Source organism: Chrysemys picta, chromosome 6 (assembly GCF_011386835.1).
Source record: "Chrysemys picta bellii isolate R12L10 chromosome 6, ASM1138683v2, whole genome shotgun sequence".
NCBI lineage: Eukaryota > Metazoa > Chordata > Testudines > Emydidae > Chrysemys > Chrysemys picta.
Window position 1 is genome coordinate 92,852,979 of NC_088796.1, and position 26,370 is coordinate 92,879,348.

The 26,370-nt window shown below is 40.8% G+C and overlaps 1 protein-coding gene across 20 annotated transcripts in view; it reads right to left on the reverse strand.

The window, feature by feature from the left end:
• The window catches only part of SMARCA2 (SWI/SNF related, matrix associated, actin dependent regulator of chromatin, subfamily a, member 2), a 176,926-nt gene that overhangs the window by 124,750 nt on the left and 25,806 nt on the right, over positions 1-26,370 (reverse strand). For 6 of the 20 annotated variants that reach the window (XM_005296771.5, XM_065549370.1, XM_065549376.1 and 3 more), the window contains 6 exons: positions 21,179-21,508; positions 19,573-19,674; positions 17,498-17,747; positions 5,041-5,167; positions 3,417-3,590; positions 2,982-3,155 (listed from right to left, as the gene is read on the reverse strand). In XM_005296771.5, the coding sequence (XP_005296828.1) occupies positions 2,982-3,155; positions 3,417-3,590; positions 5,041-5,167; positions 17,498-17,747; positions 19,573-19,674; positions 21,179-21,508 (1,157 nt within the window). Of the gene's footprint in view, positions 1-2,981; positions 3,156-3,416; positions 3,591-5,040; positions 5,168-17,497; positions 17,748-19,572; positions 19,681-20,682; positions 20,713-21,178; positions 21,509-26,370 lie in introns of all 20 variants that reach the window. The other 14 variants (XM_005296765.5, XM_005296764.5, XM_065549363.1 and 11 more) reach the window with 3 other exon arrangements.

Below are 26,370 nucleotides of genomic sequence, written 5' to 3' on the forward strand. Positions count from 1 at the left end.
GGAGAAGAGACTTTTTAGTTTTTAAAAGATAAACTTCTTGGTATATAGGGTAAAAGATAAGTAAAAATGCCACTGATTTGGGCTACATTTCAAGAAAGGAATGAAATAACTACATAGCATAGGCCTGACTGACACTTAAAACTTATATACATAGTTATGTTGGTCAGAGATGTGGAAAAAACCCAAACCCCCAAGCAACACAGCTATGCTGACAAAAACCCCAGTGTGGAAACAGCTAGGTTGACAGAAGAGGGCCTCTCTTGGCATAGCTAACGTCATTTAGGGAGGCAGTCTTCCTACCCCAGCAGAACTTCTTCAGTCTCTGCTAGGCGGCTTTTCTGGTATACCTATGCCAGCACAGGCTCTCTAGTGCACACACAGGCCACGTGTGCTCAACATGCAGTTGTGTCCTCACAAGAATTCAACTGTGAATTTGGTAAGCACTGGGGTAGTAATACCTGAAGTGCCCCTGACAGAAAATCTGATTGAAGATGACCCTCAAGTGATTTGTCTTTGAAAACAAAGATGACAACTCACAGTCCACAGGTAGATGGCCTCAGGGGCGAGCAGTGGATATTAGCGTTCTGGGCATGTCTGAGGGTACATCAAGTTGGCCACTACCCCTCACTTTTATTAGCGATGTGACCTACGTGCTCCTAACATACAAATCCTGGACTGATATCTGCTCATTCACCTCAGGATGTAAAAATGTTTTTAAAACAGCGAGAGTACCTTTTTTCATCTACATGTTTTATTTCTGATAATTAACATGGCAACAGTTAGAGCAGCTAGTCTAAAGGATCTCTATAATGTAGATTGGTATATAACAGGGTTGGTCAACCTGTAGCTCCAAAGCCACATGTGGCTCTTCATAGGTTAATATGCGGCTCCTTGCATAGGCACTCACTCCGGGGCTGGAGCTATAGATGCTAACTTTCCAATGTGCCGGGGGGTGCTCACTGCTCAAACCCCTGCTCTGCTCCAGACCCTGCCCCAACTTCACCCCTTGCCCCGAGCCTGCCATGCCCTCACTCTTTTCCCCATCCCCACCAGAGCCTTCTGTGCACCGCGTAACAGCTGATTGCAGCAGGCAGGAGGCGTGGGGAGGGAGCGGGAGGCACTGATTGGTGGGGCTGCCAGCAGGCAGGAGCCCCTGCAGGTTGGAGTGGGGGGGGCTGATGGGGGGGCTGCTGACATATTACTGTGGCTCTTCTGCAATGTACATTTGTAAATTCTGGCTCCTTCTCAGGCTCAGGTTGGCTGCCCCTGGTATATAACCTTGAGAAAGGCCTCAGGGCCAAAAAATTTGTTCTTTTCCTCTGCAAATCCTTCATTTGTATTTTGCATGTACTTGTATTTTTCATTTAGTGATTTAAAACCAATCTAGTCAGCCCTTATAGTTGGTAGTGACAGATTTTGGACAAGCATTGAGGCTTTGCCCCATATCTTCACCCAAATTAGACATTTATTTGCTCTTTCACTAATGTTGTGCCTTACGAAAAGTGTGTCACTCAAATGTTTGTAAAAATTGAGAATAACTAGTTTCCCAGTCATTAGATTTACTGTTGGTAGACCTCAGTGAATCCTATTGTTAAATAGAATTAGATCACAAAGTTACCAGATTTCTACTAATATTAAAAAGAAAATATTAGTCTACTCTAAGGTGATAACCATGACCAGCTAACACACTTCTAAACACAACTTGCCTTGTCTACGTTAGGTGCAAAGTCCTATATAAAATTATCTTCGTTAAAATGTGTTAATTAAGATGTTATAAAAACACAAGCTATTTTCCTAATCTAGACATGCCTGTCAATCAGTTTGACAGCACTCTGAAGAGACATGGTCACATAGGAAGCCGACCCATCACACTTTCCCCTCAAAAGAAGCGATGAGTAGTACTATTGTGAGGTGGTGGGGAGGAGGGAAAGAAAAAGAAAGATACTCTTGCTGCTAGCTTTCTATGGACCATAACTCTGGGGATTAATGGTCAGATGGAATTAGTGTCGCTCTTAGACAGTCACTAATTCCCAGAAAATACTGTATTTATCATCATTGCTTAAATACGTATATTTTAAAAAGCCAGAGTGGGCTAGAAGAAACAGTGTGAAGAGAGGAGAGAGAGTTACTGCTACTAACTGAAATAACCTTTTTCCCTTTACCTTTTCTACAAAAATAATTTACACAGCAAATGTATTCTTTGGCACATAAATCATAATCAAACTAAGTTCCTGATGAATATTGCAAAAAAATAGAGGCATAAGTAGTTATTAGAACTATAATGAAAAGGTTAGAAAAAAATACATGATCTTCATGTGGTGAATATACTAATGAACTTTGCCACATACCTGCACTGTTGTAAAAAATGGTTGAAATACGAAATTAGAAAGATGAGGTGATTTAATGGAGGTTACGAAACAGCAGTTATACTGTCACGAGCAGATTACCAGTAATGAGGCTAGACAAATATACACAAGGGTAAATATGGCTCAAGCAAAAGTAAATATGGCTCAAAGTGAACAAAGTCAAATAAATAATGTCACTACCACCACTATAAAGCACATACAACTAATCTCACAGGTATGTTTAGATTCATATTAGTTAAAATCTAATTGATCAGAGAGCCCTTATCATGCAAAGGAAGTATATGAGTCCTTGAGAGTATATATCAGGTATTAAATAGATACTGAATTTATCTAATATATACTTAGCAAACAGGCTGTTTGGCAGTCAAATCTGAAGACTGCAACATTCAGTATTTGCAGCAAAGTTTGATCAGCAATGCTCAGTTACAAAGTAACTTACACAGTGGCCTTCCTAATCCTCAGGAGCTCACTAATTTGTTTTTCCTAACTCTTTCCAATAGTATAAAAAATATGCTACATCTTAATACAACACATTACTATCTCCCCACTCTCATATCATTAGAATTGTTACTACAGAGCATGCCAGAGTTGGCATTTTACCAAAAGACCCCTTACCATCAGTCTTCTCATTCTTTCTTTCTCAATTCGCTCAGTTTCCTTCTTCTGCTCACGCTCAGTATTGGCATGCCAAGTTGCCACAGCTTTAGAAAGTTTCTGAATTTTCCCAGCCACTGACCGGTGGTATTCTTTAAAATCTTTAGCATGCTGCAATATGCTGTTCAGATATTCCTAGAGAAAGAAAATAATAAATCAGCTGAGACATTGTAGTGTAATTGGAAGAACACAGGATTTAAAATTACGAACACCCAAATTCTGGACTGTTCCGCTTGCTTACTGTATGGCCTCTGGTAAGTCATTTCTTTGTATTCTGGGATCCCTAAATATAAGACAGTGATAGCTGGCCAAGCAAAGCAAGGTCTAACACTTACCTCAATGGCATTTCTCTGTATCTGGAATACATTAATTTTGGAATAGCAGAGATTAAAATACCTGGTGCTTCTGTCTACGTTTTCTCTCCTGTTCTATTTTCTGCTGTTTCTCAAGCTTTTCTGTCATTCGGGCTTCCCTCAGAGTCTGGCGCTTGCTGCGCTTGTAGGCTTTGGAGTTCAGTGCTGTCTCCAGTGTTGTGTCACGGCGCATGCAGGCCACCACCTCTTGTCTTAGCTACCAGCAAGAAGAGACAAACTTAAAAAAACCACCATTCTGCACTCACAGAAGAACAATTTTAGTCACCAATACAGCATACGAAGGTAGAAAGTTAACTTTTCATGAGCTCTTCAATCCTGCTTCTCCCTTTCACTTTCCATTGAGATACTGAAAATTTAGATCCTGTAATCCTCAGATGCAGCAAGAAGGTGAACATCATCCTAAAAAGCTCTTCATTCTTTGTAGGATCTTCCTCTTTCTATACAGTGGTATGACCTCCACTTATATAAGCAGGTCCACAAGTGGTGTGTCTGATATTAGAGGTCAAACATGGCAGATGTCACACTCCTTCCTCCCTCACAAGCTGGTGTTGAAAATGATTGTCCTGCTGGCATGGAAGGGGCCAACCAAGATGAAAATCCATTTTAACAAAGCATGGTAGAACAAGATGACCTGTGTTCTGTTTTAAATCTGATGTTGAACTTGGTTGACCCCACACACATCGACGGGACATTCATTTTCAACATGAGATAGTGGGATGGCGGAAGCAGCAGGGAATTACTAAGGCTGAGAGAGGCATGGCCACACAGTTCTAAATGCACAGAATGAATAGCATGCTGCTCCTGAGAACTGGCCTCAGACAAGACTCTACCATAAAGGAATCACTAGGGCAGTGGGGAGGAGGATACACATAGCATGGTACACACACTACTAAACTGTGCTAGTCCCAAAGATTTCTTCCAGGAACCAATTTTGGCTGGCCAATAGGGGCAGGGTCAAGAGCAGCCAACTGACACCCCTGCTGCTCTCAGGCCAGCTGGGAGAACCAAATGGCAAGGGTCTAGGGAGTCTGGCACAGCAAAGCCCCTTTGCAAAATTCTTATGCTGTGCCTGCACCCAAGGTCTGAGCAAACTTATATCTTGGACATGCTCTTGTTGGGCCTAGCTGCACAGCCTCCACATTACCACAGGCCTTTTGAAAATAGGGGTCACTGTGAGGAACACACAATAATCACACACATGTATCACTGAGAACATGCAACTGGTTCTTAGAAAAATTTGACCCACTAGGTTTTGAGATTATCAGAAAAGTGACATCTATTACGATTGTGAACTCTCAGCCTATCCTGTCCTCCTCTTTGATCTGTTTGTGCCATCCCCATGATCTCCCTGAAAGACTAGATCATAAATCTAGGATTTTAAGGACTATACTGCAGGATTAAACAGGAGCTGGGGAGGGAGAGAGAGAACACACGCATTTTCAGTAATAAATGAAATACAAGATACTGATCATGTACATTTGATGTTTCTATGAATAGCGTTTTTCAGTTAAGTTTGCTCAAATATTGACATTCCTCTTTAAACTCAGTACTTTCGTAAATGTCTACTGCCAATATATCCTGTGCTGAGGAAAGATCACTTTCGATTGTGATCACTGCAAAAATTTCTCTTCAGTAAAAGGCATTACCTGGCGCTGAAAATTCAGTAACCTAAGTGCCTTCAGCTCGACTGTAGCTTTGGTTCGCAGATCAGGAGGCAGAGAGCCAGGTAAATTCTCCAGTTCCTGGATTCTGTGAGCAATTCGAGCCTGAAGTCTAAGATGATAAAGGATGTGGGAAAGATATCAGGAAAGATCTGTCAGTAGTTATCATTATTATATGGTAACATAAGCAATTTCTAATACCCAACTATTCTGAATTAACATGCATTTCTAGGAATGGAGAGAAAATCAGACTTACATTTACTCTACAGGAATACCCTTGATAACGAACAATGAAGACTCTCTCTCTTCCCTCCTCCCCTTAATTTTAGCTATTAGTTGTATGGGAACAGCAACTCAGCAGATCTATTCTACTCATGCTTTCAAGCATTTTGTGTTTGCAAGCCAGTTTGTTAAGCACAAAGAAAAATATTTTATAAAATAATTGAGTATTATTTTAGGTCTCTTTAAAGTGTGATTGCAGTCAGAATAGTGATTGTGTAAGAATGGGACATTCTTATTTAGCAGAACTGTTTCTTGTTGGTGATTAAAATCCTATGTACTTATTCTACTGACAAACTTTAAGTTTTCACTTTCTTTATTCTTTAAACAAACTGTTGGCATTGCAGAGCTATTACAGTGCAAGCTGGATTCTATTCCAGCTCACTCAGCCCCTACAGAATTAATTTCCAGTTGCAAACTCTTTTCAGACCAACCATGGTGCACAAGCCAGAAAGAACACACCTTCACTTTCAAATTCCAAACTGAGTTTGTAGTGCTGGTACTGTAGTTATATAATGTTTCTAAAGTGGCATTTTGTTTTGTTTTACTTGTAACTTGGCATATTTGATCAGGCAATGAATGACAGACAAACATGGACCCCAAAATGCTACTTTTAATAACACTATCTACGTGTGGTTTAATATTCCTTTTGGCTTTTTGGCACTTTTACAAATACAGTGCTGTCTAACTTCAGTGTAATTTCAACCATGGAATTCTTTCAACTAGATAAAAATGGATTATAACCAATAACCAGTGAGAATTTCTGAATGAATTCTAAGTGGTCCAGTCGTTAAACATTTTGGGCCATGGTCTGCATTGCAATGCAAGTGAATCAACAATAGGAGCCAGAGGAGAGAATTTCTGTCCCAATTTTTTACAAAGCCATGGAGATGAGAATTTATCTAGTCTATTAATGCTACATGTGACATACACACTTCTGGAGATTTATAAGGGAAGTCTGATTCCATAAATTAAAAGGCTGATCCTACTCCCTCCTGAAAAGGATAACAGACTCATAGCCAAACCTATACTATCACTCATCTTCTCTCCATCACAATATAATACAGGTAAGAAATTGATAATAGCATTAATAGAGTATTTGGCAACCTGGTAAACGAATTTGCTAACAAAGCAAAACATTAAGGATACTGGCTATGTCACACCAACCAAACTAAAGAACCGCTTACACCTAAAAAGGCAATTGTAACTTATGCTTTTTAAAGCCACATACACCACGCATTCCTATTCTACAACATCACCCCTGCTCCAAAATAATACATAAGAACAGCCATTCTGGGTCAGACCAATGGTCCATCTAGCCCAGTATCTTGTCTTCAGACAGTGGCCAATGCCAGGTGCTTCAGAGGGAATGGACAGAACAGGCAATCATCAAGTGATCCATTCCCTGTCATCCACTCCCAGCTTCTGGCAAACAGAGGAACTAGATAAAAATTGATTATAATCAATAACCAGCAATATTTTCTGAATGAATTCTAAGTGGTCCGGTCGTTAAATATTTTGGACCACAAGCTGCATAATAGGTGGTGCAACCAGCCCCAAGTATAATACTTTACAGGCACACAGATGTAAAAAGGCAAAACACTAGCTCCAATTCTGGTGCCACTAAAGTCAGTGCAAGTTTTACCAGAGACTTCAATGGGAACAGGATTGGACATATTGACAGGGCAATTTTCTGCAGGCCCCAGTTTCCATGAAACTTAAGCAAAGCAAAGCAAAGCAAAACAAACAAAATACACTTTTTTTAAATAAAAGGTTTTTAAGGAAAATATATTCTGCTGATGTGTACACAATCCAAACATTGCAATATTTTGCTAATACAAAAAAAAAAACAGAATAAATCCCCCCCTTTTGGGGGGGGCGTCACATAATAGTTGCTTGGGCAATCTTTCATTGTAGTAGTAGTATACAACATTATGTATATGTCTACGTTAAATCAAAATGGAAACAATGAAAAAAGTATTGACTAAGGAAGCAGATACAGTGGTGATATAAGTTAATTCTCTGTTGAAGACTGCATTTACAGAATGAATAATCTATTAATGGTACTGTAGCAGGGTGGTCACCCGCTCCTGCCTGGAAGGGCTTAAAACAGCCCTGGAGAGGGCTGGGGCAGGGGGAAAAGCTGGGCTGATTGGGAAGCAGCCGCAGCTGGGGCCACACCCTAAACAAACCCAGCTGGCCCTATAAAGGCCAGGGAGGCCAGGAGCAGAAAGATACTCTCTCTCACCTTTGGAGAGGGAGGGACTAGGTTGCCTGGGGAGCTGAGGAAGGTACAGAGGGTGGAGCAGTGCTGGGGAGCTCCAGCCTAGCAGAGCCCCAGGCTGCAGGCCAAAGTAAGGGTCCACTAGAGGGTACTAGGGCTGCAGAGGGGCAGCTCCGCTATAGGTAGAGGCAGCGGGTCCAAACCCAACCTTGCCTGTGATGAGTGGCTTATACTGCAGTCTGCCCCAGGGAGCGGAGGGCTAGTTGGTGACTGGCAGTAGCCTACGACTGAGGTGAGGTGGGGATAGTGGGTGGAGGTTCCCCAGGAGGGGTGACCCAGAGATTGAGGTGTGTATCGCCCGGGGGCAGTACCCTGGCGTGCAAGGGGCACCGGGTCCGGGAGAGACATGGGGGCCAGGGAAAGCGGGACACCGGCCTGCAGAGGGCGCTCCAACGGCTGGAGAGCTAATTCCCAGAAAGTACCAGCAGGAGGCGCCGCAGGGGTGAGTCGTCGCGCACTGTTACAGTACAGTTCTACATTATCATGCTATAAAATTGCCATTCATAAATATGTCACCAGAGAAGATTTCTTTTTTTAAAAAATCCCTTGAAGAGATCTTAACTAGTCTCTTTGCTGTACCTTGTGTTAAATTAGAGTGGAAGACAATCACTGAACCCTAACATTACACAGAGAAGTAGTGAGATATTTTGAGGGCCTTGAACACTGGACTGGTGTTAAATTTACCTTTTGTTACAGTAAATTACCACAATCCACAGAGTTCACTGACCATTAATCTTGCACTTTCATTTCTGTGGTATAGTGAACCAACCCTGGTAGTCTGTCCATTACAACAGGAGGGCAAATGTCTCAGTTTGGAAGGCCTGAAAACAAGTAATCTGTTAGACTACTGGGGCTATTGGGATATACAAGAGCAATGATGACCCCAAAGTACCTGCTTCTATATGAAATGGACTAGAATCATACAAATGCTGACTGAGGGCATGTGGCCCTGGCAAAAGCACTCTGTGCAAAGCACTACTGCAGGTACATTCCTTAAAGAAGTTACCAGTTAGAACAGTGATGGTGGAAAAGGTGGGTGCTGCAAAGAAAAATTAGGAATCATATTGCACATGGATATATTTGGGTCAACCTCAGAAAGGGCTGGACTACATTAGAATTTCCCAGATACAGAAATGATCATACTCAGAGGTGAGTTTAACATTGGTTTGGGGTTTTTTGTGCTTAATATCTATATTTTAAGCACTGCTCCTCTACATACTATTTTGTCTCAACATCAATAGGATACAATGAGTAGTGTGATAAAGAGATACAAGATTTGAAACTTCCTGAAACAACAAAGGCTGGATTACTGCATAACTGCAGGAGACTCATTTAGTGTCCTCAAGAGTACAGAAAATTGAAGCAGAATTAGGTCAGTCAGGTTTTTCATACAGATTGAACAGTAAATCAAGAGGAGTTACTGTTCTGGCAAGAAAGAGTTCCATTAACGGCAACAGATATTTGTTCAGGTCCAGAGGAGATTATGATGATTCCTACAGGAGAGTTATTTGTTCAGAAAATAACACTGGGAGATTTTGTTCTTTCAAGTAACTATATGACACCACAAAAATCCACATTTTGTACAACTCTAGCTCTAACTCTAACTGGACTTAGTGATTGCGAGGGAATTTCAGTGCTGTTACAGATGAAAAACAACTTGAAAAGTCTAGTGCAGGAGTCGGCAACATTTGGCAAGTGACTTGCTAGGGTAAGCACCCTGGCGGGCCGGGCCAGTTTATTTACCTGCTGGCGCGGTAGGTTCGGCCGATCGCGGCCCCCACTCGCCGCGGTTCGCCATCCCGGGCCAATGGGGGCGGCGGGAAGCCGCGGCCAGCACATCCCTCGCCTGCGCTGCTTCTCGCCGCCCCCATTGGCCCGGGACGGCGAATCGCGGCAAGTGGGGACCACGATCGGCCGAACCTGCCGCGTCCGCAGGTAAATAAACTGGCTCGGCCCTCTAGGGTGCTTACCTTGGCGAGCCGCGTGCCAAACGTTGCCGACCCCTGGTCTAGTGGCTTCCCTACCTCCTGCCCTTTATAAAGGAGGATTAGATTGACTATTGCACATCCACACAGACTAGCAGCTGATAGATGCATAAAGAGACTTAGGGCTCGTCTACACTTATAATGCTGCAACACTGCTGCTGCAGCACTGTAGCACTTCAGTGAAGATGCTGCCTACATTGACTGGTACGTAATCCACCTCCCCAAGAGCTGATAGCTAGGTCAATGGGAGAATTTGCTCATTGACCTAGCGCTGTCTAATCTGGGGTTTAGGTCCGTTTAACTGCATCACCAAGGAGTGTGGCTTTTTCACACCCCGGAATGGCATAATTATATTGACCTAATTTCCTAGTGTAGACCAGGTCTATAGTTCTGAAATGTTCACAGATGCCTGGTGCTTATCCTCATACTGATGAGTCCAGATCATAGCTATGATTTTTCTCAATCTCCCAGTCCCAAAATAGCTGGAATGTTTCTGCTGAGGCAATCAGCTATGAAACAGTTAAAGTACTTACTCTCTTTGGAGTCAATATGACTTCTGCTATGTGTGCAATGACACCTCCCCAAGCTATTGTTTTGATTTACTCAGTAAGGCATCTGAACAGTGTTTGCAGCCATGAGGGCTAAGGGCTTGATCCTATGGTCACTGAAGTCAATGGAAAAACTCCTACTGAGTTTGATGCTGCTGGATCAGGCCCCAGATGCTTAACTTTTAGTTTAAAACACAAGCTTAAAACTATAGGAACCAATAGGGACACCAGAGAACTGATACCACAGAGTATTGATATGCATCAGCTTAGCCAGACCCCTGGAGGCATCTTCAATTTACTGAAAGGTAAATACTAATCTGCTAAATCTTTGAGTATTTTGGACAACTGCCCTGCTTTCTAACAAGTGAGACCCAGAAATGGGGCCAGCCAACGCACTTAGGTGGAAACACACAATTTTTTCAAAAAATGGTTTGAACAGTTATCAATGGATGCCACCCAATGCACCTTCTCTGGAAGGGATATAGTAACCCACGTCTTAAATAGGACACAGGAATACCATATTGGATCAGACATGTGGTCCATCTAGTCCTGTACCCTATTTCCAAAGTATCAGATGCTTCAGAAAGAGTTTATATACACTTCTACCTCAATATAACGCTGTCCTCGGGAGCCAAAAAAATCTTACTGCGTTATAGGTGAAACCGCGTTATATTGAACTTGCTTTGATCCACCAAAGTGCGCAGCCCTGCCCCGCCCCCCGGAGCACTGCTTTATCGTGTTATATCCGAATTCGTGTTATATCAGGTCATGTTATATCGAGGTAGTGATGTATCTCTTATACATTTAAAAAAAAACACAGACACAATCCTATCTAATGTAACTGTGAATGCTTTCATTATCCATACCATCTTCATTTTCTTGCATCCCACTAAGTTCTTGACCTCACTGATATTTTGTGGCAATGAATTCCACGGGCTGGGGATTTCTTGGTGGCGTTTTGTTTCTGTTTGTTTGTTTTTTGGGGGGGTGGGAGGGTTATTTAAAAAAAACCCACAATACATAATTTATTTCCTTGTATTAGTTTTAAATCTGTTCTCTTTTAGCTGCATTGACTGTCCCCTTGTTCTTGCATTACGTGCGAGGGTGAACAAAAAAAAACACTGGTTTACCTTCACTATATATCACTTGTATAACTGCAACTGGTTGGCAGAGTTTCTCTGACTTTCCCAGTGACCAGGTTGTTAGAACTGTAGTGAGACGCTGATTGATTCAGACCAATTCTTTCTGCCCGGCCTGAATTGTTAGCTGCACCCTAGATATAAAGGAGGTGGGAGTGGCTCTTTGGACATTTGCTGATCACTTCCTTTAATGCTCTCTGGGCCTGATCCTATTTTTATATATTCTGTATATTTAGATAGGTTGAACAGACTGAACTTATTCCAGGTAAGGTATGCTTTATATAAATTAATGGTATTATAATATTTTCATCATCATTTTCTATCCTATTCTTTAAATATTCTAACGTCATCTGCTTAATGTGGTGAAGTTTAAGAAATTTTCACTGAGCTGTTCACAATGATACCCAGGTCCTTTCCCAATATGTAGGAGTAGTGAAGAGGGGGAAAAAAAGAAACAGAGTGGCAGTTTGCTGGTAATTATTTTTCCATGTACAGCAATATTAACTTTTTAAAGAATTTTATGACAACCAGTTTTCACCTAAAGCAAATGCATCAGACTTTTCTGGACCGTGCTCATCTTCTAATCCCTCGAACTGATAAAAATATATTGGAATATTCATCTTTTCAGGGGAAAATGCTAAAGGCTATTAAGTCATTCATTCATAAGAGGGTCAAGAAGAAAACAGCCTTTTTCAAGTGCTTGAAGTACTTACTAACCCTATTTAAAGGATACATTTAATTAATCTCTGCAGTTCAGGATTTTATCTTCATCGAAACAGAACATGGCTATTGCATTACAAACTGAAGATCGAGATCTCCTTACAAAGTAGGTGATACTTACCTCTCCCTCACCAATTGGGGGTAACTGCAGAAACTGTACCAGAGCACTGCAGGCTGTATGAAATGGATGCCAGGCAGCAAGCAAGAAAGCTTTATAAAAGGGAGACCCTTTTCAGGTAATAAAAGAAATCAATTTGACATAGTTTGCAGTGATCATAAATTAAAGATGCTGGAAAGTGCCATTTTTTTTAATTAATGCTGGTGGGAAGGAGAGCCATTCCACCTAGTGGAATAACGTTACATTACACTACACATTATTAGTTTTAGACATATTCATTAAGATTAAAGCAGCACTTAATTTCCAAGAAAGTATTAAAATGGAGTTTTATAAAATGGCCATATTTCAAGCAGCACAGGAAATTTAACAGCTCAACACATAATAGTAATGTAAACTTTTTATAGCAATGGGTATTTTAAATATCCAAGTTTCTTTTAATCTACCATTAGTCACATAGGGATTAACAACAATTATACCCCTGATTTCATCTCACAGCAACATATGCTGCAAGAGCTGCTAGGCACCACCAACTGAATTCAGTGGCAACATCAACTCCAACTTCTCTTGCTTTTTTGTTGATGTAAGCCAAAGATTTTTAATGTCAAAATGTGGTGCTTTTGGGGGAGTAAGGGGGAAATCTATTAAAAGGAGAGTCTCCCCTTGACATGTCATCAGTTTCAAGGCTTCTTCAGTCTCAACAATATATTAATGAATCTATTACTGCTCCTCCATCTGTAGTGGTCCATTTAACAAATGGCTAACGGAGAAGAACGCAACGCTGCACCTTTAAGTGCCTACTTTGAAGAACTGTCAAATCAACTGTATAGTTTCCTACTGGAAAGGAAGTCCAAGACACAGGAATTCCAGTCACTGAGCAGATTAGATGCATTTCTTCAATGTAACAGCAAATATTAAAGAAATGTTTCATGTTTACATCATCCATAAAAAGATGACATTAACTATTAGTTGCACAGTTAAGCACTCAAGTCAAGAAAGATGTGCACAGCAGTACATATCCTATCCTGTGCAACTTTGGAGGTCTGCAAAAGCACTCCATCAACTTCTTACAGGGTGCACACGTGCTGAGGTTTACTGCCCACACATACTTTCAGGTCACTTTTCAGTAGGCAGTTACATCAGCCACGCATGCATGTGCAGTATGACGTTCCTTAGTGTTACACTTCACAACCTAAGCAAGGAGAGCCCGTACCTGAGGCTACTGCACATACACAGTAGGCGATTACCAAAGCTTATAACTTGGTTACACCACAGGCACATATCCAGTAGGGATATATTACCAACCACCTGACCAGGATGGTGATAGTGACTGTGAAATGCTCAGGGAGATTAGAGAGGCTATTAAAATAAAAAACTCATTAATAATGGGGGATTTCAACTATCCGCATATTGACTGGGTACATGTCACCTCAGGACAAGATGCAGAGATAAAGTTGCTTGACACCTTAAATGACTGCTTCTTGGAGCAGCTAGTCCTGGAACCCACAAGAGGAGAGGCAATTCTTGATTTAGCTCTAAGTGGATCTGGTCCAAGAGGTGAATATAGCTGGACTGCTTGGTAATAGTGACCATAATAGAATTAAATTTAACATCCCTGTGACGGGGGAAACACCACAGCAAGCCAACACTGTAGCATTTAATTTCAGAAAGGGGGACTACACAAAAATGAGGAAATTAGTTAAACAGAAATTAAAAGGTACAGTACCAAAAGTGAAATCCCTGCAAGCTGCATGGAAACTTTTTAAAGACACCATAATAGAGGCTCAACTTACTATGTTTTTTTAATTTGGAGTATACATTTAAGAGAACCAAAAAAGTGCCACTGTGGCCGAACAACAAAGTAAAAAAGCAGTGAGAGTCAAAAAGGCATCCTTTAAAAAGTGGAAGTTATGAAATATTCAGATACTTTTCTACAATGAGGGCTAGATGCCAAATTTTAAGTTTTAGTACTTGATGTCTGGAGTGTAGAACTGGTAAAGAAGTGGCAAGAATCTTTTTTATTATGAGGAAAGTCCTTCCATTCTTTTATTACCAAAAAAAGATGAATGAACTGGTTTTTACTCAAATGTTTAACAAACATTTAAACTTCAGGCACAGACCAAACTAAATACCTGACCATTTCAGAGACATATCAGCAATTACGATGGGTTCTGAGAATGGGAATGCTTATACTACCTTAACTATAGCAGTCATGTCATGCTCCCATTGTGCAAAAAGGCACATACACTTTATCTAACGATATCAAATTTACCAACAAATTTACTACAACAAAACAAAACCCCCAGCAGCATTAAAGAAAAAAAAATACACAACTCACCTACAAAGAAAATAATCCTTTCCAACCTCCCCTCATTCAGGGCAGCATATAAAATATGTCTTTGCAGATTACCCAAAAGATACCAAGTGAGGGTATTTCAAACTAAGCAGCCTTATAATGGATAAGATGAAGCAGTTGTTCAAGGTTCCTAACACACTCTTCTGTCCCTTGCACAAGGACAGGTCGCAGTCATATTCCTTGCACTCCAGGCTTAAAAACTGGATGGAGCTAGAACTATCAGCCACCCTAAAGGCAGAGAATGGGGTCTCGCCCCCCTCTTCAGAACTTGTACCAGTCAACATTGTTGACTAGCTGTGAAGAATGCATGCCACACTCTTCATATCTTCCCATTCACACTGGGGAGTTCCCAAGGCACAATGCCTCTGAGGTCTTGCTGGGGTTGTGTGACTATGCAGCACCTTCAAGACAGGCCAGAGTCTTAAAGGCATGGTTTGAATCCAAAGAACACTACACACTAGGCTCTAGGTAGACACAGTCTGTTAATGCACTGCTAAGAGATCCACATTCAAATCCTGGATTAATTCAGGAAAAAGAACAGCTATGTGATCTCCTGTAGGTCCCCATTTGTATACATCCCTAAACCATACAATCGGGCACAAATAGCAATCTCTGCTCCTGGAAGAAGCAGGGTTCAAAGAGAAGAAGCAGCTACAGATGAAGGCTGAGGGGCACCATCACTGATACATGAAAGTGTGTGTGGCACTGGCCCATAGGATTCCTGGCTCATGTCATAGCTATATCCCCTTCCATAAGAACAAAAGTTAAATTGTACTAAGCTTTGTATATCATATGTTTTCTGAAAATGCAGTTAGACAACAATAACCCTACACAATGAAACAGATAAGGCCATTCCAAGTTAAGGTAAAAGTGATGCTAGTGACTAGGGACTCAATCCAGCAAAGCACTTAATTGCACACTTAATTTAAGCAAAAGCTTGACTGTTTTGCTGGATCAGGACCTGAAAAAACAGTTTCAAAAGTAGTACAGAGTGTACCGTTAGGCCTGTTCTTAATCATTAGTAAGATACTTTTTGCTTAGCATCATTACAAGTGTCATATTATGCAAAGTACTACAGATACTAAGTAGATCTTTGAGCAACATCATAACTCTTAGTTGACAGGGCAGTTCTGTCTTACAAGCTTATATACTGCATTCTGAAGTACCTCTAAACAACCTTCAAGGCAGTTAAGATGCAATAATGCAGAATCATGCCAGATATATTGTCCTCTGCAGGGTATTCCTAGGGAAGGGTCTTCCCTATCTCTGCACTGTTTTCTAGTTTTGCTTAGGGTACTGTAATCACACTAGCCGTGCCCACCAAAACTGGGCTATTTCATCATTGTGTCTCTCAGAAAACAAAGCTTGGAACAAAGCAAATCCTGGAACTGCATCACAAAAGAGGAGTTATGACACTCTAGATAAAACTAAGTTACCTACACTGTAGTGGTCTCTTCTAAGCAGAACATTAGAGTCCAAATCATTTTATTGTGGACACCTCACCCACTCACTAGCCCCCCTTCCTAGCACATTGCTGCTAAACATTTCATATTCCATAAAAGTTCATCTCAATCATCCTCCCTCAGATATCTGTAAAGTTTGAGCACATTCCTGAAACAAATGTCATTAGATCCTGCTTTCCATTTTTATTTCCTTAGGCCTTTACCTTTTCAGTAATTGGAACATAGGCACTGCCATTCCAGATCGGACAAATGGAACATCTAGTCTGTAGCTTGTCACTGACAGTGACCAATATGAGAGGTTTAAGAAAGGTGCAAAATCCCTATAAATGGGCAACTGTATAACCACCACCTTCCCAAAGGGGAAGTTTTTTCTTAACCCTAGGTAGGCCCTGAAGACACCTGCCTATCATGCTGACCAATACTGCCATCTTGTTTCCTTATACTCCCCTGTATGTTGGTCTGTCTGCACCTGTTGTCTCTTGTATTAGAATGTAAGCTCTCGGGGCAGGGCACAACTTTTTATTATGTATTTGTACAGAACCTAGCACAACTGGGTCCTGGTCCATGACTGGGGTTCATTGGTGCTACAGTAACACAAATAATTAAATATTAATAATTAAGTATGCAGGCTGATATGCTATTATAACAGACACTCCTGGGTCCTCAGCACTTTTTAGTCAGGACACTTTTATTTAAGAGCCTAAATATGAACATAAGGACCTCGTTTTTGGTATTTTTTTAAATCTTCATTTTGGTTTGCTTGCTTGTGCCCTTTATTCCCTGGTGGATCAGCCAACCCACATTCTATTGGACAAACTTCCTGTTTTTTATTTGGCTATTTGTTTTTTGACTTCCATCCTGGCTTTCCTAATTTCCATTTTACATTTCATCTGTTAAACCGGGTTCTCAAATGGGGGGGTCGTGACCTCTCAAGGGGTCGCAAAGTTATTACATAGGGGGTTGCGAGCTGTCAGCCTCCAACCCAGACTCCAGCATTTACAATAGTGTTAAATATTTTTAAAAGTGTTTTTAATTGATAAGGGTCGCACTCAGAGGCTTACTGTGTGAAAGGGGTCACCAATATAAAAGTTTGAGAACCCCTGTGTTAAACCTTGTTCCTTTCTATTGGAATCACTTGGGCTGAATGCCCACTTGTTGGAAGATATACTTGAGTCCTTGGCACTTAACGATCCCCCTCCCCCGTCCCTGGATTCCAGCTGTCTTTTTTTCCTTTGTTTATAATTCTAATACTTTGTGTGACTGATAACCTTTGCTAAAATAACCTCCATGTTGATTCTAAGGATTTTAGTTTCATAACCTGAGTCCTTTCAGTCCTGATCCAGCAAAGCACTTGAGCACATGTTTAACTTTAAAGTAAACTTTAGAATCACCCTTTAGTTTCATGTCCTTATATTAGTTTTCACTGTGGCCCCTCTCAAAAGAATTATTTTAATTATGACCATTATGAGCTACAATTGCAAGAGAGACCAGCTAGTGTCCACAAACACAACACTGACGCATCTGTGGTTTAAGTCTCATGTATCCCTCTTTACCTGTATTCACGCTCCTGGAGTATTTCAACAGGATCCAATCCTTGTGGCTTCTGGATGGGACTGATACGGTTCTGTTTTTGTTGCAGCTGGACGATAGGTGAAGGCTGTCCAGGTGTTGGCTGTGGTACAGAAGGACCAGGCATGGCTGCAGAAGGCTGAGCAGCAGGAGGGGCAGGTGAAGGCCTTCCACTAGGAGGTGGTACAGCAAGCTTTTGTGGTGTACTGGCAACATTCATATCTGGGCCTTGACCTGCGAAACAAGTAATGTGGCCATGTGAAAAACAGAGCAGCTTTATTTTGAACACAAAAATCTGCAGCTAGGCACCTAAGGCAAACTTTCAAAATTAACAAAAATACACACTGAGATAGGTTTCAATTCCCATAGAGGAAGAATATACTGTAGTGGACATTACAGAAAGTAATCCAAAAATAGCAATTGCAACTAACAATTTATTAGGGCTATATTTTCATTTCGTTTTGGGTTTGTTTTTTTTTTAAGTGTAGAGTTTTTATCAGCAAGAGATTTCTAACACTGGGTAGATCTAAGCAGAGGATCAAACTCTGCTTTCTTATGTGGGCGCTGTCTCCATGTTGATTATGAAAATACACCCAGGACCAGAATTTGGCTAGCACCAACAGCAAGCTTCTTTCCACAGCTCAGCCAGAAAAAAAGTCAGCAGTATTCACTTATTAAAACATCCACTTTTATATACTTTACAATATTTGAATATACTTGTAAAATTATATTTAAAAAAAAAACACACACACACACTACCCCAGATTAAGATAGTAATATAAGTAAATAAATATTTCAAGTATGGGGTGCTTGATTTTTCTTCTAAACCGTAGCACTCGCCTTATTTCAAAAGTTTAATGCATCACTTAACATGAAAGTAGCATCCAATAGAGATAAGATAGGGAAGTGCTGCAGTTTATGGCCCTCTGTGCATGGACGAGTAGTTACTGATTTGATGGAGATGTGGGAGAGAGACATTGAAAACAACTGATATCTGCAACAATAAAGCTGTCACTGTATTTTTTGAAGGGGTGCAGGGGTTGTCGTATAATAATTCAATTGATGAAATACAATCTCAGAATCTGTCTTCAATCCCAGGATCAGTTTACTTCAGATCCAGGACCCGAAATCTATCTGGAGAAGATGGCTCATCTTCAGAGCTCAGTTTGTTGGAGCACTCAAAGGAACGTAATGCTACAACTGATTAGAGAGCGGCATTTTGTCTCTTTTTTAAAGAGAGCAATAAGTGTCATCTGACAACATTTCTTTTTAGGATAGCAAACCATCATTTAGTCCCCATTTCCTCCAAGATTTAATTCCCTTTAAGCACTGTCACAGAATAAGGACCTTTTTAATAGGAGAAATCTATACCGTATCAGTGTCTGCATTAAAAAAAAAATTTAATCTTTGAACAAAAATGTTCCAGACAAAGAAACATTTACTATTAAACTGATATTCTTAATTTGCCCATCACCTTGCTTCTTTTGCTCCATTTTCAAGTAGGCGGGGACAAAAAAAAACCCCAAACAGTTTTTAAATGTATTCCCAGAAGATCAGATTGTAAAGCAGATTATCTAGCAGAACAATGTAACATTGTTCTCTAATCCTTGAAGACTAATTTGTACTTTAAAATCTAGTACTTTTTTTAAAAAAGCAAGCCTAATTTTACCCATTGTATGAAAACTTTTGTTTACAGTAGCCAGAAAAATGGTCTGAACAGCTTGCTGCAATTAAGCATGCTCAGAATGTAACTACCTGTTTATTAGGTTTTATGCTTGTCCCTCAAACAGCTTATATTTTTCATTCTGATTGTAGAGAGGGGCTTCATGTTCAGGCTGCCTAACAGCAACAATAATTTCATCTGCCCGAGTCATTCCCGGTCTGATCATTTGTAGGACACTCCTTGATATTTGTGTGTGAGGCAAAGTAAAGGTTACACTATTTCTTCTTTATGCCTTTTTATCTCCCCACTTCCTTTCCTGTCCCTACTCCCAAAGCCCTGCCTACACAGTTTAACCTTAACCGTGTAGTACAAAATTATTGTTGTACTCTCCTCTACCTTCTGCCCAAGATTTAGGGGTCATGGCAGCTGCATGTCCTGGCACTCCTGAAGCAGGTCCTGGCCCAGTTGGGGGACCAGGAATTGAATGCACCCCAATACCTGCAACTCGACAGAGGAAAGAAACGTATTAAAATACACAGCATTTCTATGCATTCAGAAATCACTCCACTTTCTTCCACACAAGTCTATATATGCAAATACAGTTTGGGACATTAAATACAGATTTAAGTGGATTCTGCTGTGTGAAAAATAAATGTAATGAAGTGCATTTAAATCAAATCTACTAAAAAAAGACTGAAAGACAAAGCCATGTGCATTGAAATAAAGTGACCAGCAGTGTTGTTAAAATTGTTATTAACAAGAAAAAATAGAATCATTTTAACCCCCAATTTTTAACTAAAGAAAAGTGATTTGGGATCAATTTTACTTGACTAGCATGTAAGGCAAACACGAACATATTTCATCCACAGATAATTTATAGAAATCTTTAACTCTTTAAAAAATTTGCATATTTTGAAATCTGTTCTTGCTGCTTATTCTCTGCTTAAAATCATAATCCTCTGTTTGGTAGATACTATGACGTCACAAACAGAGGATAACTTCTTACGGTGGGGAATAAACAGCAGGAGGAGATTAACTGTTAAAAACAAAGATTACGTTTTTATAGCCTCTAGTAACAAGAGAGAGACACAAAAGCAATAGATAAATGATACTTAAAACTGTCTCTAAATAATTTGGTATTTTCTTTTTCATAAGGCATCATCAAGTCTTAAGGGCTTCTAAACCCAAAAAGTGATGTACAGCTAAAAATATATATAGGTTACTTCCTTAAGGATACAGCTATTATGAAAAAAATGCACATAAACTTGGATGGATAAACTTTTTTTTCCAGGGGATGAGGATTAGAAGGGTGGTGATGATGGACCATCACCACACAGTGGTTCTGTATGTGAATTACAAACAAAACAAAAAGACCCACACCCCCAAACTTGAGGAGTTTTAAGCAAAGACCTGTTCAAAAATACAAAGGGTTTTTCTGCAGTAAGTGTGTTTAAAGGTTCACAGTTTAAGAAACAAAAAGCATGCTTCTGTCTAAAAAGTGTTTACCTACTATGTTGCTTGTAACATCTAAGATCACTATGACAGAAAAAAAGAAAAAAAATGTTTATATTTTTCAGTTTACTTAGTGCATTTCTCAGTACTCTGTATATAGCCAGTTTCACTGTTTCCCTTACAGAGTCAGTTTCTCCTGTTTTTTGTTAGTCAGATTTTATGTACAACAATAAGGGTGGAATATAAGCACTTAAAAGAGAATAGTAAAAATGTGATTATTTTTTAACACCACAAAAAAGGTAGAGAGTACCCAGGGCAGCTGAAGTACATAAAAATACCTTTGTCTCCATTTTTTTTTTTTTAATTAACTGGATTTCAAGTTTACGGTGTATTTTTAATGCAGTGGTTTTATGCCACTCTTAGTCCAACTAATATAAAGCTGAAGCTCGTTGTTCATACTGAGGCCACGCCACCACCGATCCTGATAGTTTTGCATTGGTGTAACTGATGGCAGAATATGACCCACATTTCATAGCCCACATTTACTTACCAGGTAGTCTACTGTAGTTAGCAGGAGCCTGTTGCTGTTGAATCCCAGGCAACGTCCTCTTCCCTTGAACAGCAAGTTGCAGGTTTTCAGGTAAAGGCTGGCCTCTAGCTAACATTTTGTAAGCTAGAATCTGAGCCCGGAGCTGGTGCAGCTGGACAGGGCTAAAAGGTGAAGGACCCCTGTTGGGTTGGCTCATGACCTGTGGATCTCCTGGTATCATGGGTCCTGGCTGACTTGGTGGCATGTGGGGTGGAGTTGGGCCCCCTCCAGACATTGGGCTGGACACATGTTCTGGTGCTCCCAAAGGAGATGGGTGAGGAGACATATAACCTGGAATAGTTAGGAGGATCACAAATTTACTTTCCCAATTAATTAAGTCTTATGAGCCACAGAACTTCTGTTACCTTTATGAATACCCAAATCATACACATTTTCTCATTAAGTATTATAGCGATAATATTTTTTGTGAAGACAGAAATGGAGATCTGGAGTTCCTTGGGACAACTAGAAGGCTACCAGAACTAATCTTGTACCAGGTATCATGGTTCTTTTTAAATAACAACCCCACATGTCTTTTGGGGTAAGACATCTAAAACCAAACTGTCCATCTTAAACACAGTGCCTCCAAACAGCATGGGAACTCTGACCACCATGATGGGGCACTGGTTCACCAAAGGGGTGGGGGAAATTTTCATCTGGAAAATTTTTGAAGTTTGCCTACATACAGTTTATGCAGATTGCATAATGTTTATTTATTTTGATGTATACACATCTCCCCTGAAAAGAAGCACTTTCCCATTACTCTAGGCATTCCTATAAAAACAGACAGTTCATAAGTCACCCTTCAGTAATTAGATACAATTGCACCACCTTATGCTGAATAATGGCTAAAGTTTGACTAAATAATACTCAATATCCGTCACTATCTGGACATTGGAGAAATTGTAAGAGCCATTTCTGAACAAAAACTTTTTTTTAAAAGCCGATTGAGGTGTTGGTGCTCTGTGAAAGATCTGGTAGAAAAAGCACAGGGCTAGGGAAAAGGGGTAGAACTTGTGTATTCTAGTCCCACCTCTGACTTCATCAGTGTGAATTTTGATTGCACTGTACAAATATTATTTATTTACATCTCAGATCATCTCTGCAAAGTGGAAAAGTACCACTAAACCCCAGCTTTCCCATATGTAAAACAATGGGTGGCAGAGTTTGCTTGATTTCATGGAAGTGAGGCACTTACCCTGCTTATGCGCTTTTGAAAATCCCACTGGGCTCCTATCTGCATCTTTAGGCACCTTTGAAAATCTGGCCCATGATGACCAGAAACAATTTGCCAATTCTCTAACTACCATTAATACTTGGTGTTATAGGGTGCGTTGCCTATGGGCTAGAACATCTGGGGCTAAACCAGCCCAGATTACAAAATGCCACCTGAGAGGAATCAGGTGATTCCAATATAAAACAATATAAAAGGCAGCAGAAAGCTACTGGGGAGCTGGGTGGAGAGATTGTCAGAAGTAAGCAGTCTGGCAGTGAGTTGGGGAAGCTCAGGATAGGAGGCTGGTGGAAGAAGCAGCTCTGAGGGGCAAGTCTGGCACTTGCAGAGCCCTAGCAAGGTAAAACCTGTGACTGGAATTAAAAAAGGGAAGATGAGCAGTGGGTTTGTTTTGAACTCTTGAGTTCTATTTTTGACAAACTCTCTTGCCACCCTGAGGAGAACTGGTGAAGAGTGAATCAAAGGATTTGAGCTTAGAAGGTCAATGGAGAGTGAGTTCTTAAAGGGACCTGGATGAAAGGGAAGTAAAGATGGGATGACCCCAGGAGGGGGTACTCAAGAGGCAGTAAGTAGTCAAACTGCTACACTTCCTTCATTTAATAAATTGGTTACCTGTAAATGCAAACCAGGTTTTGCTAAACTTATTTTTTTCTTATGTATTAGTACATTTAAAGAACACAAGAATTTTAAAATGCTGGTATTGTATATTTTAATTGAATTCCAAATTTCTATCCAAATGCAGCTTGACACAAACCATAAGAAAAAAATATTCTAATAAATAAAAAGCTTCCTTCACCATTTAAAAAATGTAAAAACTAAGACTCTGAATAACTGCATATTAAACTGGATATGGCTGTAGAATATCCTGCTGCTTATCAAAAAGAAGTACCAAATCTAATGTTAAGGCTATAGTTGGTTGCAAATCAAGCTCTTTTAATGGTTATATGAACCATTCTTTAGGAAAATCACTAAAGTACAAATGTGCAAAACAAGATAAAAAAAAAATCAATGATTTACTGCTTGCTGATTTAAATCGCCAATTTAAAAATCAATGCACCCTACCTATATCCGATTAACAATAATGTAGTAATACAAATAAATGTAATAGTCCAGAGAGACAGACTTTGAGGAAAGTCTGGATGAACTGAATACATAGCTTATCTAGATTACAAGTAAAAGAAAGATACAACAGATATCTGCAGATATGTGAAAGGTGCCAATACCGAAGGAAGGAAAGAATTCAGTATGGGCTGAGGCTGTGTCTACACTGAGTTCTTTCTTAAAGTTTCCCATTGTCATTCTAATATCTGTGCAACTCCACTAGTTGTAGCAATGGTGGGTACATTAGTATACATTGGCCTAGGCATTGTTACCACTGTGTCATCCACATAACATGGTGAGGGAAATGCTTCTGGGCCATTGACACTAGCTCTCCCATCATGGCTATCTCTGATGGAACTGCATCAGTGCTACAGCAATGGCAGACTTTTACAAAAAAGCTCACTGTAGACAAGGCTTGGGGGGGAAAGGTGTTGATCTAGGAGTAATATGATTAACTTCAAATAAAGGGTTAACTTAGAATGAATAACACTTCACCCACCACTGAAATGTAGCCACCATGGAGAAGAAAACAGGTGTTTCACAATGCACAGCAATATTCCCTAACAGCTTAGAACATGTGGTGAAGAATGCCTTAGCCAACTAAAGCTACAAGGAGAATTTTTGGTCAGCAACATATGTAAGTTTTCCCAACTGGAATGTGGCCAGGATACTGGTGCTAACACTGATTCTTCTGAAACTGCTGAAGGACAGGGGTGGAAGTCCCAAGTGCATGAGTCATTCAAAGCTACGACTGAAGAAATATACTGTAGGGCAGTGTTTCCCAAACTTGGGACGCAGCTTGTGTAGGGAAAGCCCCAGGTGGGCCGGGCCGGTTTGTTTACCTGCCGCATCCACAGGTCCGGCCGATCACGGCTCCCACTGGCCGCGGTTTGCTGCTCCAGGACAATGGGAGCTGCTGGAAGCTGCAGCCAGTACGTCCCTCGGCCTGCAACGCTTCCTGAACTCCCATTGGCCTGGAGCAGCGAACCGCAGCCAATGGGAGCCGCGATCAGCCAGACCTGCGTACGGGGCAGATAAACAAACCGGCCCGGCCCGCCAGGGGCTTTCCCTACACAAGCGGCGTCCCAAGTTTGGGAAACACTGCTGTAGGGGATAATCTTACATTGGGAGGCAGATAGATGGATAATGTGACCTAATAGCTCTTTTCCTATCTCTATACAAGAGATAAAAGGGTCACAAAAGAAAAATGTAGCTAATTTAAGAACAATAGGGCTGGTGAATATCAATATTCTCTGAAGTTCAGGTAACTTGGTGAACTGTGTAAGTTAACCTAAATTTGGGTAGATTTAGAACAACAAAAAGACCAGCACATTCTATGTAGTGACTAAAAATGTAGATAGGTCCCAGCACCTCAAAAACCCTTTGGTGCTTGTGACCTAGGCGATCTTGTGCTGGCAGCAAATGGGCTAAACAGTTACAAGTCTATTACCAGAAACTTGCTTAGGCATGCCCAGACGGGCATGTTTCCCCTGTGATCACCATCTTCATGGCATTTCACTGAAGGGGGCCATATGTGGTCTAGGCCAAAAGCTAAGAACTCGCTGGTTGTTGTGGCTATTGTGGTATGTACAGAAAATATTTGAAGAGTTATGTAACGTAAAATATTGTTACAAACCTGCTGGAGGTCGTTCTCAAAGCTAATGCAATCAAGAGAGGGAACACCTGACCTCTTTCAACCCACTCCAGCCAAGTGTTCACAGTCTAGTCAATGTGTGAGCTTGGACCTTTACAATGCACAAAAGATACCAAGACCTTAAATTGTGGAAAAATCAGGGCGAACTGAAGTTAACAAAACACCCTTGTTATGAAGGAGACATGGTGGTGTCCATTAAGAAGATGATACTCTGCCAGCATGAGTGTTATAAAAGTGGATCTCAGCTCTCTTGAGTGTACAATCACTGTATGGAGTGATCATTGGTTGAGAAATGCCTTATTAGTCAGGAAAGGAACTTGTTAATAAGTATAGGCTCTAGACTGCATTTTGTATTTATCTGTAACCATGTTTCCAATCCTTATACTTCTATTTTCATCTTAAGATCTGCCAAATAAACTTCTATTTGGGTTTACGATAAACATGACTAAGTGCTGTGTGCTAAGGAGAGTGTTGAACTGAGGTGAAGCTAGTGAACTGTGGGGCACTGCTTCCATGAAGGCAGCAAATCTGTGTGCTGTGTGGGTGTCCAGAAGATCGAGGGACTGGGCACTCCAACGTAACGAAGTGGGCTGTACAGACAAGTGGGAGGGACATGTGCCCCAGGGCAGAGCAAAACTCAAACTACCTCCATAAAACTTAGCCACGGGTTATCTCTGCTCTGACCCAAGGACTCACTTAGGGAGCCTAAGGGCTGGGGTGTGCAAACTGCTAGCCTGCACAGGGAAAGAGCAGGGCTTGCAGAGTCTGGAGCGGGGTCCTTATATTGCCAGCAGCTGGCATCTTTGGGCAAGTTCCTTCCAGTATGCACAGACAAGGTTCCCTTGCACTATAAGCAGACAGTAGTGGTTCACCCTGTATCCCTTGGGTAATGTCAAAAGTGTCACAGTGCTTATGTTTGCACTTGAGTTATTTAATCAGCTGTGAGCAGGGCACTTGCGAAATATTCTCTTCTAATGGCCTAGCTTTCACTGACACCAGGATAATTTTGTATATGGGTTCAAAATCCAAGGCATGCATAGTTTGTGTGTTTCAGTCCATTCTTAGCCTTTTGACTTCTCTCCTATCAAAAAACCACAACTATTTGAGTCCTCTGGTTGTCTTCAGGTTTCCCCAACTCCTGAGGTGGAAGGGATGGAGAAGAGG